The 12,437-nt window shown below is 43.4% G+C and overlaps 1 protein-coding gene across 1 annotated transcript in view; it reads left to right on the top strand.

Moving 5' to 3' along the window:
• The window catches only part of FNDC3B (fibronectin type III domain containing 3B), a 213,803-nt gene that overhangs the window by 36,956 nt on the left and 164,410 nt on the right, over nucleotides 1-12,437 (top strand). The window contains exons 2-3 of the mRNA XM_054204807.1: nucleotides 2,407-2,545; nucleotides 11,114-11,189. Coding sequence (XP_054060782.1) covers nucleotides 2,435-2,545; nucleotides 11,114-11,189 — 187 coding nt within the window. The 5' untranslated portion in view covers nucleotides 2,407-2,434. The remainder of the gene's footprint in view (nucleotides 1-2,406; nucleotides 2,546-11,113; nucleotides 11,190-12,437) is intronic.

The raw sequence follows: 12,437 nt of genomic DNA, 5'->3' as shown, positions 1-12,437 counted from the left end.
GGCTGCGAACTCCGATGTTCTCGTGGTTGTTCAGTATTAGGCTTTTTCAGTCCTTTTGTTAATCCCAAGCATTTAAGAAATGGTTAAAAAATAATTTTAAGCAAACAAAATCTCAAAAAATCCAAATCCCACTACCCCACTCCTTCTCTTCCACCCCCAAAACCCAATACCTGTGAATATGGGTTGTGGACTTGGATCTTTCTCAAAATTAAAACCTGAGACTATGAAGTAATGAGAAGCAAAAGGTTTAGGAAGGAGCTCCAAATATTGCAAAACTTCAGGGGGAAAATGCGTTGAGCAAAGCTTCTGGTCTGTCGGATGGATTTCTGTGGCCTGTGTAACGGTTGGGTCCGAGCTTTGAATGACTAAGCCAGGGAGACCTTGGTCACCAATGGACCTGTGCTGGGTCGGAGAGCTTGGTCCTGTGGACCATGGGTGTTTAGCCAGTGTCCTTACTCCATGGGTGTATGTACTGCAGGGTGGAGGTGACAGTAGGACTAAAACACTGCCTTGCTCTGGGACAAAGCAGTTGATGCCGGCAGGAGATGGGACTTGAAACCCATCTGTGGGTGCACCATCCTCTCGCCAACTGTGTCTCAAGCTTTCTGCGAACTTCTGTCCTGTAATTGAGTCTGAAATAAAAGGAGGGAGTTAATTTTAAAGGTGGGTGAAAATAGAATACCTCTGTTTATATCTCAGTGAAGTGAGGATTAGAAAAGTGGTGTTTTCACGCGGATGAGAACATCGGAAAGAGCTGTGAGAGTCGTGCTAAATTTGTAACCGAGTTAAATTAAAACACTGGTCTTGAGATGTATGGCTGGAGGTAAGAGGGCTAAGTTTGCACATCTGAAAAACAAATATGCTTTTAGTCTTCCCCTGCTACTTAGATGTGAAAGAGGCCTGTGTGATAAGAATGCAAGGATAGATGTGATTCAGGCTGTGTGGGCACCTCCATCACCTCTAAATCACACAAGTGGTCCTCTTCAGGAGCTGGAGCACCAGCTCCTGCTCAGGTGGATGTTTCTGATCATCAAGTCGCTCTGCAGGTGATGGAGTTGCAATGAGCTCTGGAAGAGGTTGATGAAAATGAAGAGAGTGTATTTCAACCGAACTATTGGTTTAGCTGTTAAACTGAAAAGAAAAAAAATAAATATCTAAATGTAAAGCCTAGCAGCACCTGGGGGCAGAGCAAGTATGGGGGTCTTAGGTTGGCAGCATGCAGTATCCATAGAACCGCATGCTCCAACCCTGGTGAGGATGGCCCAGCGCTTTGTCCCCTCCGCAGCAGATGAGTTAACCTCCTGGTTTATGGCTCTGTAATCAAGTGCTCCATGTCAATGCTAGATCTCACAACTCTTTCCTTATGAGCAGGGGTTTTCCTGTTGCTCTTTGCCAAAAATTCCCCTCTCTATGCTCTGGTGGTCTTGTGCCAGCTGATTACCTGTCTGATACTGCAAATTTTTTTTCTAACTTGAATTTTTGATGTATGTGAAATTATGTGGGAGGGCTTTGGGATTCTCCGGCATGAGAGGTACTAAGGAGGCTGCTGGACTTGTAAGGTTGCTTTGCTTAGGAGTTCTTGTGCAGGAGTCCAGATAAGCAATGTGATTAGGCCATCCATTTTATTCACTAAAGAACTGGATTATTGCCCCATAAAACAGTGTGGCGGTACCCTTAATGCTGAATTAAGACTTGTTTTTACGAAGCAGTCTCCCTGTGGTTTTAGTGATGCTTACATATCACATCAATTAGCTGTGAAGGGGGAGGCTGTGCTGGAAGTGATGTGTGATTCTTCACAAATCCTCAAGTGAGATCATCTTCTGTTGTCCTCTGTATGGCACAAGGCATTCAGAGTGTGGGGATGTGCTGTCCCTGCTGCTCCAGCAGAAGACTTTCTCCTTCGGATCGTGATGAAGCGGAAGTCAGGCGCCTTCTCGTTGTGTTACAGGTGGCAGGGCCATAGAAAGAAAATAAAGGTGTTTGGCTTTGAACTGTGGATATTGAGTGAAACCGATGTGACATGTTAAACACACGGATGATGTAGTTCTAAGAGCTGTGGTAGCAAGCAGGATGATGAATTTTAGGAAGGGAGCAAATCTCACTTGAAGCATCACAGAAGTTGCCCCTTTCGGTTGTGCGGTGAGGGCTGGGGGTTGTAATCGTGGGAAGGAGTGGAAATCTGGCCAGTTGGTTTTTGGAAGCCTTGCATGGAAACTTGACTTTCCATGCTCTTGATCTAACAATTAAAACCTCTGTTCAGTGCATGGAGTTCCCATGTGCATCCTGTTTCAAAAGCAGGTGTCCTGCTTAGGTTGCCACCTTAACGGCAAAATCCACACGGATGCCGGTGACTTTCTAAAGTACAAGTGGGTTTTCCAGGGTCTTTAACTGGTGCTTCTCTTGCAGGAAGCCCGTTGAGGAAAATTCTCCATGAATGTACGTCACAATGATGATGACCGACCAAATTCCGCTGGAGCTGCCGCCGTTGCTGAACGGGGAGGTAGCCATGATGCCTCACATCGTGAATGGCGATGGATCACAGCAGGTCAGTGAGCTGTGCAGGGAACAGCTGGTCTAAAGAAAGTATTTCTGGGCCACCAAGGGATTTTGAAGATGGGGATTCTGGCTTTCTGCAAGAATAGAGAGGGCAGAGTATTTCCTGGAAGGTAGCAATCTGCCTTTATGCTGGAAAGACATTATAAGCAATGCTTTAAATGTATGATTAAATTTAATGTGATTATTTGCATGTGTGTTCATTGAATATTGAATATATCAATTTCAATTGATAATGGGATTGAAATAATGACTATAACTGCCACATATCTGAGAGCTTTGTACAAAGTTAGTCTTGTGATTTGCTTGTGCTAGCTGTTGTCCAGGTATCTTGCTAGTATCTGTGATAAGGTTTTAAAAACTTAAACCAAAAGTGCTGAGATTGAAGAAAAAAAAAAAAAAAAAAAGGAGGAAGGGAAGGAAATGGAGAATTGAATACAAGAGTCCTGTGATGCCTGCTATTCTTTGCTCACCTAAGTGTGCTGATCCTGGCAGTCCTGTGTATTACCCTGCGCTTCGTTATGAGCGTCAGAGGAGCAGAAGTGAATTTTGAGTGGCCTTTTGAAGGAAAGCAAGTTTATTGTTGCTTTTGTATTTTTCTGGGAGATACTCTCTAATAAGCTTGATCAGAAGCAGGTAGAATGATTAGAAGACCACAGCGATGCCTTCCTGTCAGGATACAGCCTGGAGGTTCAGGCTGATAGTCGGTAGATTCCGGAACCTGTCATCTTGGGTTAATGTTTCTCTCTGTAGAACATCTACCGTAGCAATTTTTCTGTGTTACTCAATTTCGTTCCCTCCTGATTTGAGACATTTCTGCAAAGTATTTTAACTAAGGTAGCAATACACAGTGCTTCATGAATTAATCTAAAATGTCATTCTGTTACTTCTCATTCCCTTGGTCATTTGTTCCTCCCTCCAAGCTGTGTTTTGAGCTATACCAAACTCGAGAGGAAGAATAATTTCCGCTTTTCTTCTAAGCTTCTGCTTATCTGGGTTCTCAGGACGATACAGATTTTCAATGCCATGATTTTTTTTTTGAAGTCATTTCTCTGCAGTGTGCTTCAACTTGAAAAAATATAAAAGCAAGCTTTTAATGGCTCTATAGTCGAATCCTATATTAATATGCTTAAGTGAAGGAACTACTTATTGATATTGGATAGGATAATTGTTCCTTGAATATGCCTTTTCCTCCTTGCTGGAAACCATTTGTCAGGTTAGACTGTTCAGTGGGTCCTTCTGTATTACAGAAAGAGTAAATGAAGTCTTTGGAGCCCTCCTTTGAGATGGGGCTCAAAGTCCGGTCTTTGAATTTCCCCATCAGTGACGATTCGGGAGCTTTGCTTGGCGGATGCCTCCACTGCCTTTAAACTAGCTTCTCATCTAATGTTTTGGAGTAAAAAAAATTACCGACGTAGTGGGAAGTGCGTTTCTTCTTGCTTTTGCCGTGCTATGCAAATATGACTCAGGGGACCGGTTCTGGGCCAGGTTCCTTTTCTGCACAGATGTTTGTTGGGTGATGCTTGTAGACCTCATCGCCTAATCTCTGAGTACTTCTAGTTGGAATGCCAGTTTTCTGTGAGATATTTTGGCCTCTAGTCTGGATGTGCCCTCGTATGTTGCAAAGCTTAGCTGCATTTATGCTTTATTGTTTTCATCTTCTTCCTGAAGCTTTAGTTGATGTCTTCACTTTTTAAAAGTACAGTTCTAAAATGCAATGAAATTGGAATAAACGCTTGCTCTTTGCATATAGTAGTAGCAAGTGGACTACGTTAATTACTCTTAACGTGGTTTCTTATGTATTGTAGAAGCAGAGTTTACGTATTTGTTGAAAGAGATTTATCTCAGTTACTTGTCAGGCAGGAACAGCCTTCAGATTTGATTCGCGTAAGAATGACTTCCTTAATAAAGGTGATTCCTATTACTCCATAAATAGGTGCTAGTTTTATAAGGAGATGTGCTTTTCCAGGGTGTAATTACAGTCTCTATTAGAAGCTAGCAGTAAGAAAGCGTCCCAGCTCGGCTGGTGAGAGACGAGGCGCGTGGGGTTCTCCAGACTGCAGCCTGGCCAGGCGCAGATCGGTCCCTCGTGCTTTGGAGCCTCTGATGAGATGCTCTGGGGGCACTTGCTGTTGCCCACCCTTATGTGTTCCTGGGCATGTGAAGCCTCAGCCGTGGCAGAGCTGTGCTAGAAGCTGTACCTGAGGATGCTCAGCCTCAGATAGAAGCTTTTTCTCAAAAGTCCTTATACATGTAGAAAAGAGCGGAGTGGAGCTGGTAAAACACCTTCGCTTTTGCCAGCAGCCAGCTGGAGGGTGATGCAAAAGGCAATTCTGCCAGTAAACACTCCTGTATTGTCGGACAATTGCATAGGAACATTTAATTGTTTTATCTTCCTGGGGGTAAGTGCTGCAGAGCTCCACAGGGCAGAGCTAGGAATGGCTCTGCCAGCTTGACAGTAATCCCTCTTTCCAGACTACCCAAAATGGCATTTCTAGCACTGGCTTCTTTTTTTTGTTGTTTTTCTTTTAAAGTTTCCCACACTTAATTTCCACTACTGCTGACTGTATTTAATGCTTTCATGCCCCTTCCAGAGCTGCTGCTTACTCTGTTTCTGCTTCTAATCCACTTGTAACTCCTGTGGGGATTCAGGGAGCGATAATTAACCTTTTGGTGCAAGAATTTCCGTGGTTTCCTGTAGGTACTCCACAGCAAGCTCTAAAAAGCTTGGAGAATGAAGTGGAAGGGCAGCTAGCTGTGCCATAGGATGTCTGTACAGAGAGCTGAGCAATTTAATTTGGGAAGTTTTATTTTGGTGTGGTTTGCTTGCTGCACCTGCAATGGTGTAGGAACTTTTCTGCTTGCCTGCTCTTTGTAAAAGCGTGCTTACCAAATCCTGTTTTTTCAGTATTTGGCTGGAGCCCAGGCACTGCGTCTGCTCGTTCTTGTCTTTTAGGGTCACACACTTTGAATAAGGGAGACGAGAGGATGTCTGAATGAGGAACAAGGTTTGGTACCTTCCTGTAGCACAATAAATCTGTGCACCTTGGAAGAGCTTGAAAGCGTTGAGCTGGCTGGGGTTTATACTGCACCTGAACAGCAGCCGAGCTGAGCGAATGAACTTCGTGCCGAAATTTAGAGTTAACTTCTTCATGCTTTCTTGCCTTTTTTTCTATAGATGCTGGTATAAATGTCCTTTTAGTGGAGAGGGGGGGGATAGTTGCACATGTGGGGCTTGTTTCAAGAAGAAAAAGCTTTATAGCTGGTACATATCTAAGATACCTGAGCTGAGAAGCATCAGTCCATAAAAGACTATCAGATAACGGATGATTAAATTTCCTTCTGTTTAAATATACTGAATTTTAAAGCAGAATCAGTAGTCTTAGAGAAGGCATTTAAACTAGAGCAGATGGCAGTCAAGTAACACTAGCAAAGTTAACTCATAGGCAGCATTTGATATCTAGGAAGTTTCTAGAATGAGTTTTTTTTGAAGGCATTTTAATTGAAGGATGTTGGTGGGCAAACTCTGAAGCTGTTCTCACAAATATGTTCCTTTATGAATACAACGAAACACACAATTTGCAAAAACTTCACGGGTCTTAAAATTTCTTATCAGAGCAATTTGTTACACAGATATACTGATAATTTTTTTGGTTATTTTTATTTTTTTTACTGCTTGCTTGGGAGAATGTTTAACTTGGGATAAATCAGGGGGTTCAGGATGTGTCACTTGTGGGCTTCGCTAGCAATAGCACTCACCGTAACTGACTGTTACTGAAAGTAACTGGAGTACTGCGTCCAATTCTGGAGCCCCTACTGCAAGAAAGATATGGACGTGCTGGAACGTGTCCAGGGAAGGGCCACGAGGATGATCAGAGGGCTGGAGCACCTCTCCTACGAGGACAGACTGAGAGAGTTGGGGTTGTTCAGTCTGGAGAAAAGAAGGCTCCCAGGAGACCTTATAGTGGCCTACCAGTATCTTACGGGGGCCTACAAGAAAGCTGGGGAGGGACTTTTTAGGATGTTGGGTAATGGTAGGACTAGAGGGAATGGATTAAAACTAGAGCTGGGATGATTCAGACTGGACGTTAGGAAGAAGTTCTTCACCATGAGGGCGGTGAGTCCCTGGCCCAGGTTGCCCAGAGAAGCTGTGGCTGCCCCATCCCTGGAGGGGTTCAAGGCCAGGCTGGACGGGGCTTGGAGCAACCTGGGCTGGTGGGAGGTGTCCCTGCCCAGGGCAGGGGGGTGGAACTAGATGATCTTTAAGGTCCCTTCCGACCCTAACAATTCTATGATTCTGTGATGGAATTGCCTCTATTTTCTGGCCTATGGAAAAAAGGATACTTAAGCCCAGAACACTATGAGCAAAGTATTAATTTTTAAAAGGCGCTGTTTTATTGTTTAAGAGGTAGCATATTCCCTGATTTTTCTTACTGAAGAGAGGTTGGAAGTATTTATCCTCCCTACGCCTGCGTGGTGAGGAGGAATGCCTTCCTGGGAAGAATATTGCACACAGAATGGTGGGAACTCTTTCGGTCCTTCCTATGGGATGGAGATCGAAAATCATCAGGATCTGGGGCACAGACTTATAAAGTAGAATCAAGAAAGGAGTCAAGTGATTATTCTGGGTTTTGGTGGTGTCTTTTTTTGGTTTTGTTTTGTTCTTGTTTTTTTTTTTTTTTTTCCTAAAGATGCAATGTACTCCAAAACTTATGCACAGTAGAAATTGTAAATACAGTAGATGTTAATAATTTAAAGCATTTGCGAGGAACCTGTGGCTGGATCCCAGATGGTGCCTATGATGCTGAGCCCCACCCCCGGCTGTATGGAGCCTGGGGTATCTAAACAGGGAAGGGAAAATTCACCAAATCAGAAAACACTTACGGCAGGGCTTTAATACGCCAAAGCAGGGCAAGTGGCTGATTGGCCTTAGCAAGGAAAAGGTGCTTATAAAGTGGAAATATTTTAAAGCGAGGGCTGGATTGCATTGCATGACATGGATGCAGGTGAACATCTTCCTCCTGCTGCTGCCTCGGCGCTCACAGGTGACCTGCGGCAAAGCAGTTACGAGGTGACAAACTGTTTTGAACATGAGTTTTCTTATTACTTAATAAAGCACTTGTGTGAGTAAAATGATACTATAGGAAATGGATAACAGCAATAGCACATGCCCTTGGTCCTTATCAGGCAGCATTTTCTGTCTTTGTATGAGACCGTTACCCAAAATATATATATTTTTATATTCCTGAACCCGAGCTTTAAGCCTGTGTTAGACTTTGCTGGCAGGTTCGTTAGCCTCTTCCCCTGCTCCACATAGATACGAGAGTCGGATAATAGCAACAAGGGGGACACTCATGACATTTGTTTGGCTTGTCATGAAAACTCAGTCTGGACACAGAGCAATTATTGCCAAATGGGTGTGTGTGTGTGATTACAAATATTTATAGTAACTATGCAACTTCGTAACATTAATCAGTCTTAACAAACATGGTTGTTTAAGTAAGATATAATAATGTTCTTAAAGGCAAAATAAATGCCAAAAAAGTGCGCTATGGAGAGAGCAAGCTTTCTCTGAGGATGCAGCAGGTAAGGCTGGGCTTCAGCACAGGCTGGATTAAACTGCGAAAGCAAACATCCGAGTAGTTTTTAGGGAAAAGGAAAAGCCTTTGAGATTGTGCTGCTGACACGCTACTCACAGCCGTCACAAGTTTCAGCTTTTTGGACGTGAGAAGGCCAGGGGACCGAAACAGGGCTGGAGTGAGTGTCCTGGGACCAAAACGGGGCTGCAGTGTCCTGGGAGCGCGTCCTTGTGATGCTGCAGGGCAGCGGCATCCCTCAGAGCGACTTTTCAAACTCTCGTCCTGCCGCCGCCTCATCAACGTGCGTACTCGGGGTGATGAACATTGGAAGATACATAGGGCAATTAGAGATTGTCTGTGTTTGTTTTCATTAAAATAAAGACATTATCTTTACACTTTTTTTATTGCTTTCCTCGGATTTTAATTAAAAGTTTCGGCAACAAAGCGTTCTCGTGAAGATCCCTTGTGTAGAAAAGAAGCAGAAAAGCTGTGTTCCAGGCTGCAGGATATGGTTTTGCAGTTTAGGAGGACATGGGAAAAATAAATCTTTGAATTAGTTTGACATAGTGTGTCTAAACAAAAGAAGTCGCAGTGTGCCTTGACATTATTTGTCCCAGGCAATTGGGACAAATCGGGGACGTTGGCTGGAAAACGCCCAGTATCTAATACTCGATGTGGGCTGGCTTTAATGGTTTGAGCTCAACTCTGCAGCTCGTTAGTCGCTGCTTTGGAATTGCAAGCTCTCAGGGGGTTATGTGTGACATGGGGTGAGTGCAGGGGGGTTTGTGTGCTGGGGTGGGTTATGGGGACAAACCGCAGTTACCCCAGCTTTGGGTGGAGAGGAGAGGCTGGGGCTGGCTTCCAGCCTGCGGTGGGGGCTAAGCAGAGGGTCTTGCCCCAGGAGCATCCTGATGGCTGCTGCTGGGTCCAAGACCACCTTGGGTACATGTGCCCATGTCCTGACCGTCCTCCCTTTGCGTCCAGCGTTGACCCACATCACTCACACCTCGGCTATTCGCCTTTGCTCTTGATAGAGCTGCCCTTCCCCAACAAGTGTTTTCTTCTGCTTCAAAGTTGTCTAATTTGAGCATCAGTGCAGAAGAATGTATTTTAAGATCTTAATAACTTAATTTTTGTTCTCTTTTTTTTTTTTTTTTACATTTTAGGCAATGGCAGCTGCAGTACTTTATTCCAATGCAGTTCTTGGCTGATAACTCTGGGGTAGGCACATGCCTCGTGGAGTAAGAGGAATCCCTCTCCCACGATCAGTCTTATATCTGCCATTAAAGTCAAGTCCCTGCTTTAGGGAAAAGAAAGTTTTTCGTATAGGAGCTGTCAATCTAGTTTGAGAATGTATTTGGAGGAGTTGGACCAAGTTCTTCCAAAGGTGTGATGGTGTGCTAGAGCATCTGGTTTGCCTTAGTCAAGCATGTTAATAGGTAACCAGCTTTAGAGCCGTCGGTTTAGACGTATAATGCAAGTGAGCTAATGAAATATTTTTATGATTCTTTGCCTCTTTGTGTTCAGGTTTCTGGGTTGCTTTTTAAGCTGAATGACACGGCTTTGCTCCGCGCTGCTTTTGATTTGATGCCCGTATCCTGTTGTGGATAATCCACGCCCATTCATAGCAAAGGAGCACTTAAATACGGTCACTTAAATGTCGATTGTTGGGAGATTAGGGATGGCAATGGCTTTGTGCCTCTTGTCTTTCCTGAACCATTTATTGTGCTGTCTGTGCTGGATCAGATCCATCCTGATCAGTGCTCCCCGAGAAATTATTGTTGCAGACAAAATAATGGCTTTCATATGTCGTTTTTCTGATTCCCAGCTTGTGCTTTAAAAATGTTGCTGGAATAATGGGTTTCTGTAGGATTACTGTAATTCAAAAGGTCATCTAGGCAATAATTATCTTATGCATTTAGCTTAAGGAATTCAGAAACACAACACTAATTCAAATTCGGTCTTTCCAGATTGAGTGATTAAATTCTGCATGCAGGTGTCCCAGAATATAAAGAACAGACCTAAATTTAGAGAGAGTTTTCACAAGAAGATATAAATCCAAATTTTCAATTTGTACTAAGATTAATTCAGATTTTGGTTGAACTTCTGACAATGCAAAGTTAGCAGAAGTGTGTTTAAAATTTTTGAGTGAAAGTTTCACAAGCAGCAAGAGCATGGGATAAATGATCACTAGTTCCCAGTGAAACTTGCCATTAAAGAAATAATTTAAATCATAAGTTTTAAAACCATGATTTTAGACACCTGAAAACGAATAAAGATGAGTATGGCGTACCCTGAACTGGGATGCTTTGTGGTGCTTTTTGGTCTTTGTGGCATTCCCATCGTCTGCAGATTTGAGCAATGGGAGACTGGGGTGATATTTTGATTATTTTAAAAAAAGTACGATATTTGTTACTAAATCAAGAGTTTATTACTGGTCCTGTGTGCAACTATTGAGCTGCGTGTGTGTGTCTACAGATGTTGCTTAACTGACATCTGTTATGTGTAGGACGGAAGGGCAAATTTTTTAAAATTCAATGGGTCAACTTCCCTTACACTGCAAAAACCCCTTTTATTCCTGTGAGCTTGAAATCCCAGTACGGCTTGGTGCTGCGTGCTGGAGTTGGTTGTGTGCCGTCTGCTCTCGTGTGCCAGTGGGCTGAAGATTTATGTCCTTAGCTCTCAGCGTTTGGCCAAGCTAAACACGCTGTCAAGAGTCCAGTGGTGGAACCCAAAGCCATAATTCTCACCTGCCCACAACGCAGTTACATTTTTATTTCAGCTCTGAAAGTAGGCAGGCTTTGAATCTCTGCTGGTTCTTGGGCCCTACTGGTACCCAAAGATGTACCAGTCTGTTCCCTCCCTGCCCCTCATACCCCTCCCAAAGTAGGGATAACACAATTGTTGGGTTGGGGAAATTTCATTTTTGAAGTTGACAGTGAAAGAAATGTGTTTGTTTTGTTTTTTTTTTCTTCCCGCAGGTCTTTTTGGTTCAAGTTAATCCAGGTGAAACCTTTACAATAAGGGCTGAGGATGGAACCCTGCAGTGCATCCAAGGTAAGAGGGTATACACCAGCGTGCGGACGGGCATTGCTTGCATGATGGAAAACTGGTGCTCTCGTCTCTACAAAAACGTGATACGCAGTTCTGGAAATACAGTGAAGCACTTAAGAGTGAGAAGTTGCAGACGTGGCTGCTGTACGTGTTACAGGACTTTAATATCTCGGAATGAGTCATGAATTTCTTGGAAATCCAGGAGATTTCTCTCTCTGCTCAATTATTTATCAGCGTTTTTTATTTTGTATAGAAGCATATTGCCTTAGAACCACGTAGTAAATACAAATGAGAGATCCCAAGTTAGACTATAGTAACAAATTAGGTGGATATCTATGGAAAAACCGTTTTGTTTTCATACAGGCAGCGGGAGGGATAGGAAATGAGCAGAGAGAAAATCTGTCTCCACAGAAAATGAGAGACGCTGCAGAGGGCTGGGAGAAGCCAGCTTGGGTTGGAGCGGAGTTTTAAATTGCTTCTTTAGAAGCAGAGCAAGTTAATTATGCAGTATTGAATAAAAGCACGTAAGTAGTCTTTTGACTGCTGTTTTACCTCTCGGTAAAAGTGTGCAAATATGATAAACAGCGCTTGTGTTTTTTATGAGAGAGCCCCCACAAAATCTTTTAACAGGTCTGAAGGGAGAAGCGACAAAAGACCTTTCAGATTGTGTATTAAGTGCTGTGAAGGGGGTTTCTAGCTGGCAGCAAATACGACTTTGAAGTGAAGCAGGTATTTCCCTAGGTATAACACTGTCGACAGTAAATACAGGAAGGTTAAATCAAAATTTAAAGGGAATAAACTTCGCATAGCTGTACTGCTAATACTGTTTTCAGTGACTTTTTTTGAGCTTATGCCGTTATCTTATTTTTTTTTTTGAGAAGGGAGGTTCGTGGTGTTGCCTCCCTCATCCTTTCCAGGTCTTATGCCATTAAGCAGCAATCTCAGGGCGTTATTCATTCAAAAGCCTTTCCTAAAAAAGTAATAGTAATGGTGGGGTAAAAGTCAGTTTAATACTTACGTAGCTGGTGAATTGCCCCTGGATTTTGGCTGAGAACTTCAAATCTACTCAAGAAAGACTGCGTCAAATGCTAGAATCATACTGCTCAGGGATAACTGTGCTTTTTAGTAAAATTTGGATTAGAAAGGACCCCTGGAGGTCACCTTATCCAACCTTCTCCTGCAGGCAGGGGCAGTGTCAGAGGTGGATGGGGTTGTCCATCACCCTCCTGAGTTGCGAAGCTCACGGAGGTG

Source organism: Rissa tridactyla, chromosome 6 (assembly GCF_028500815.1).
Source record: "Rissa tridactyla isolate bRisTri1 chromosome 6, bRisTri1.patW.cur.20221130, whole genome shotgun sequence".
NCBI lineage: Eukaryota > Metazoa > Chordata > Aves > Charadriiformes > Laridae > Rissa > Rissa tridactyla.
Note: the sequence above shows the minus strand (reverse complement) of the source record. Positions and strands in the feature narration are given on the sequence as shown.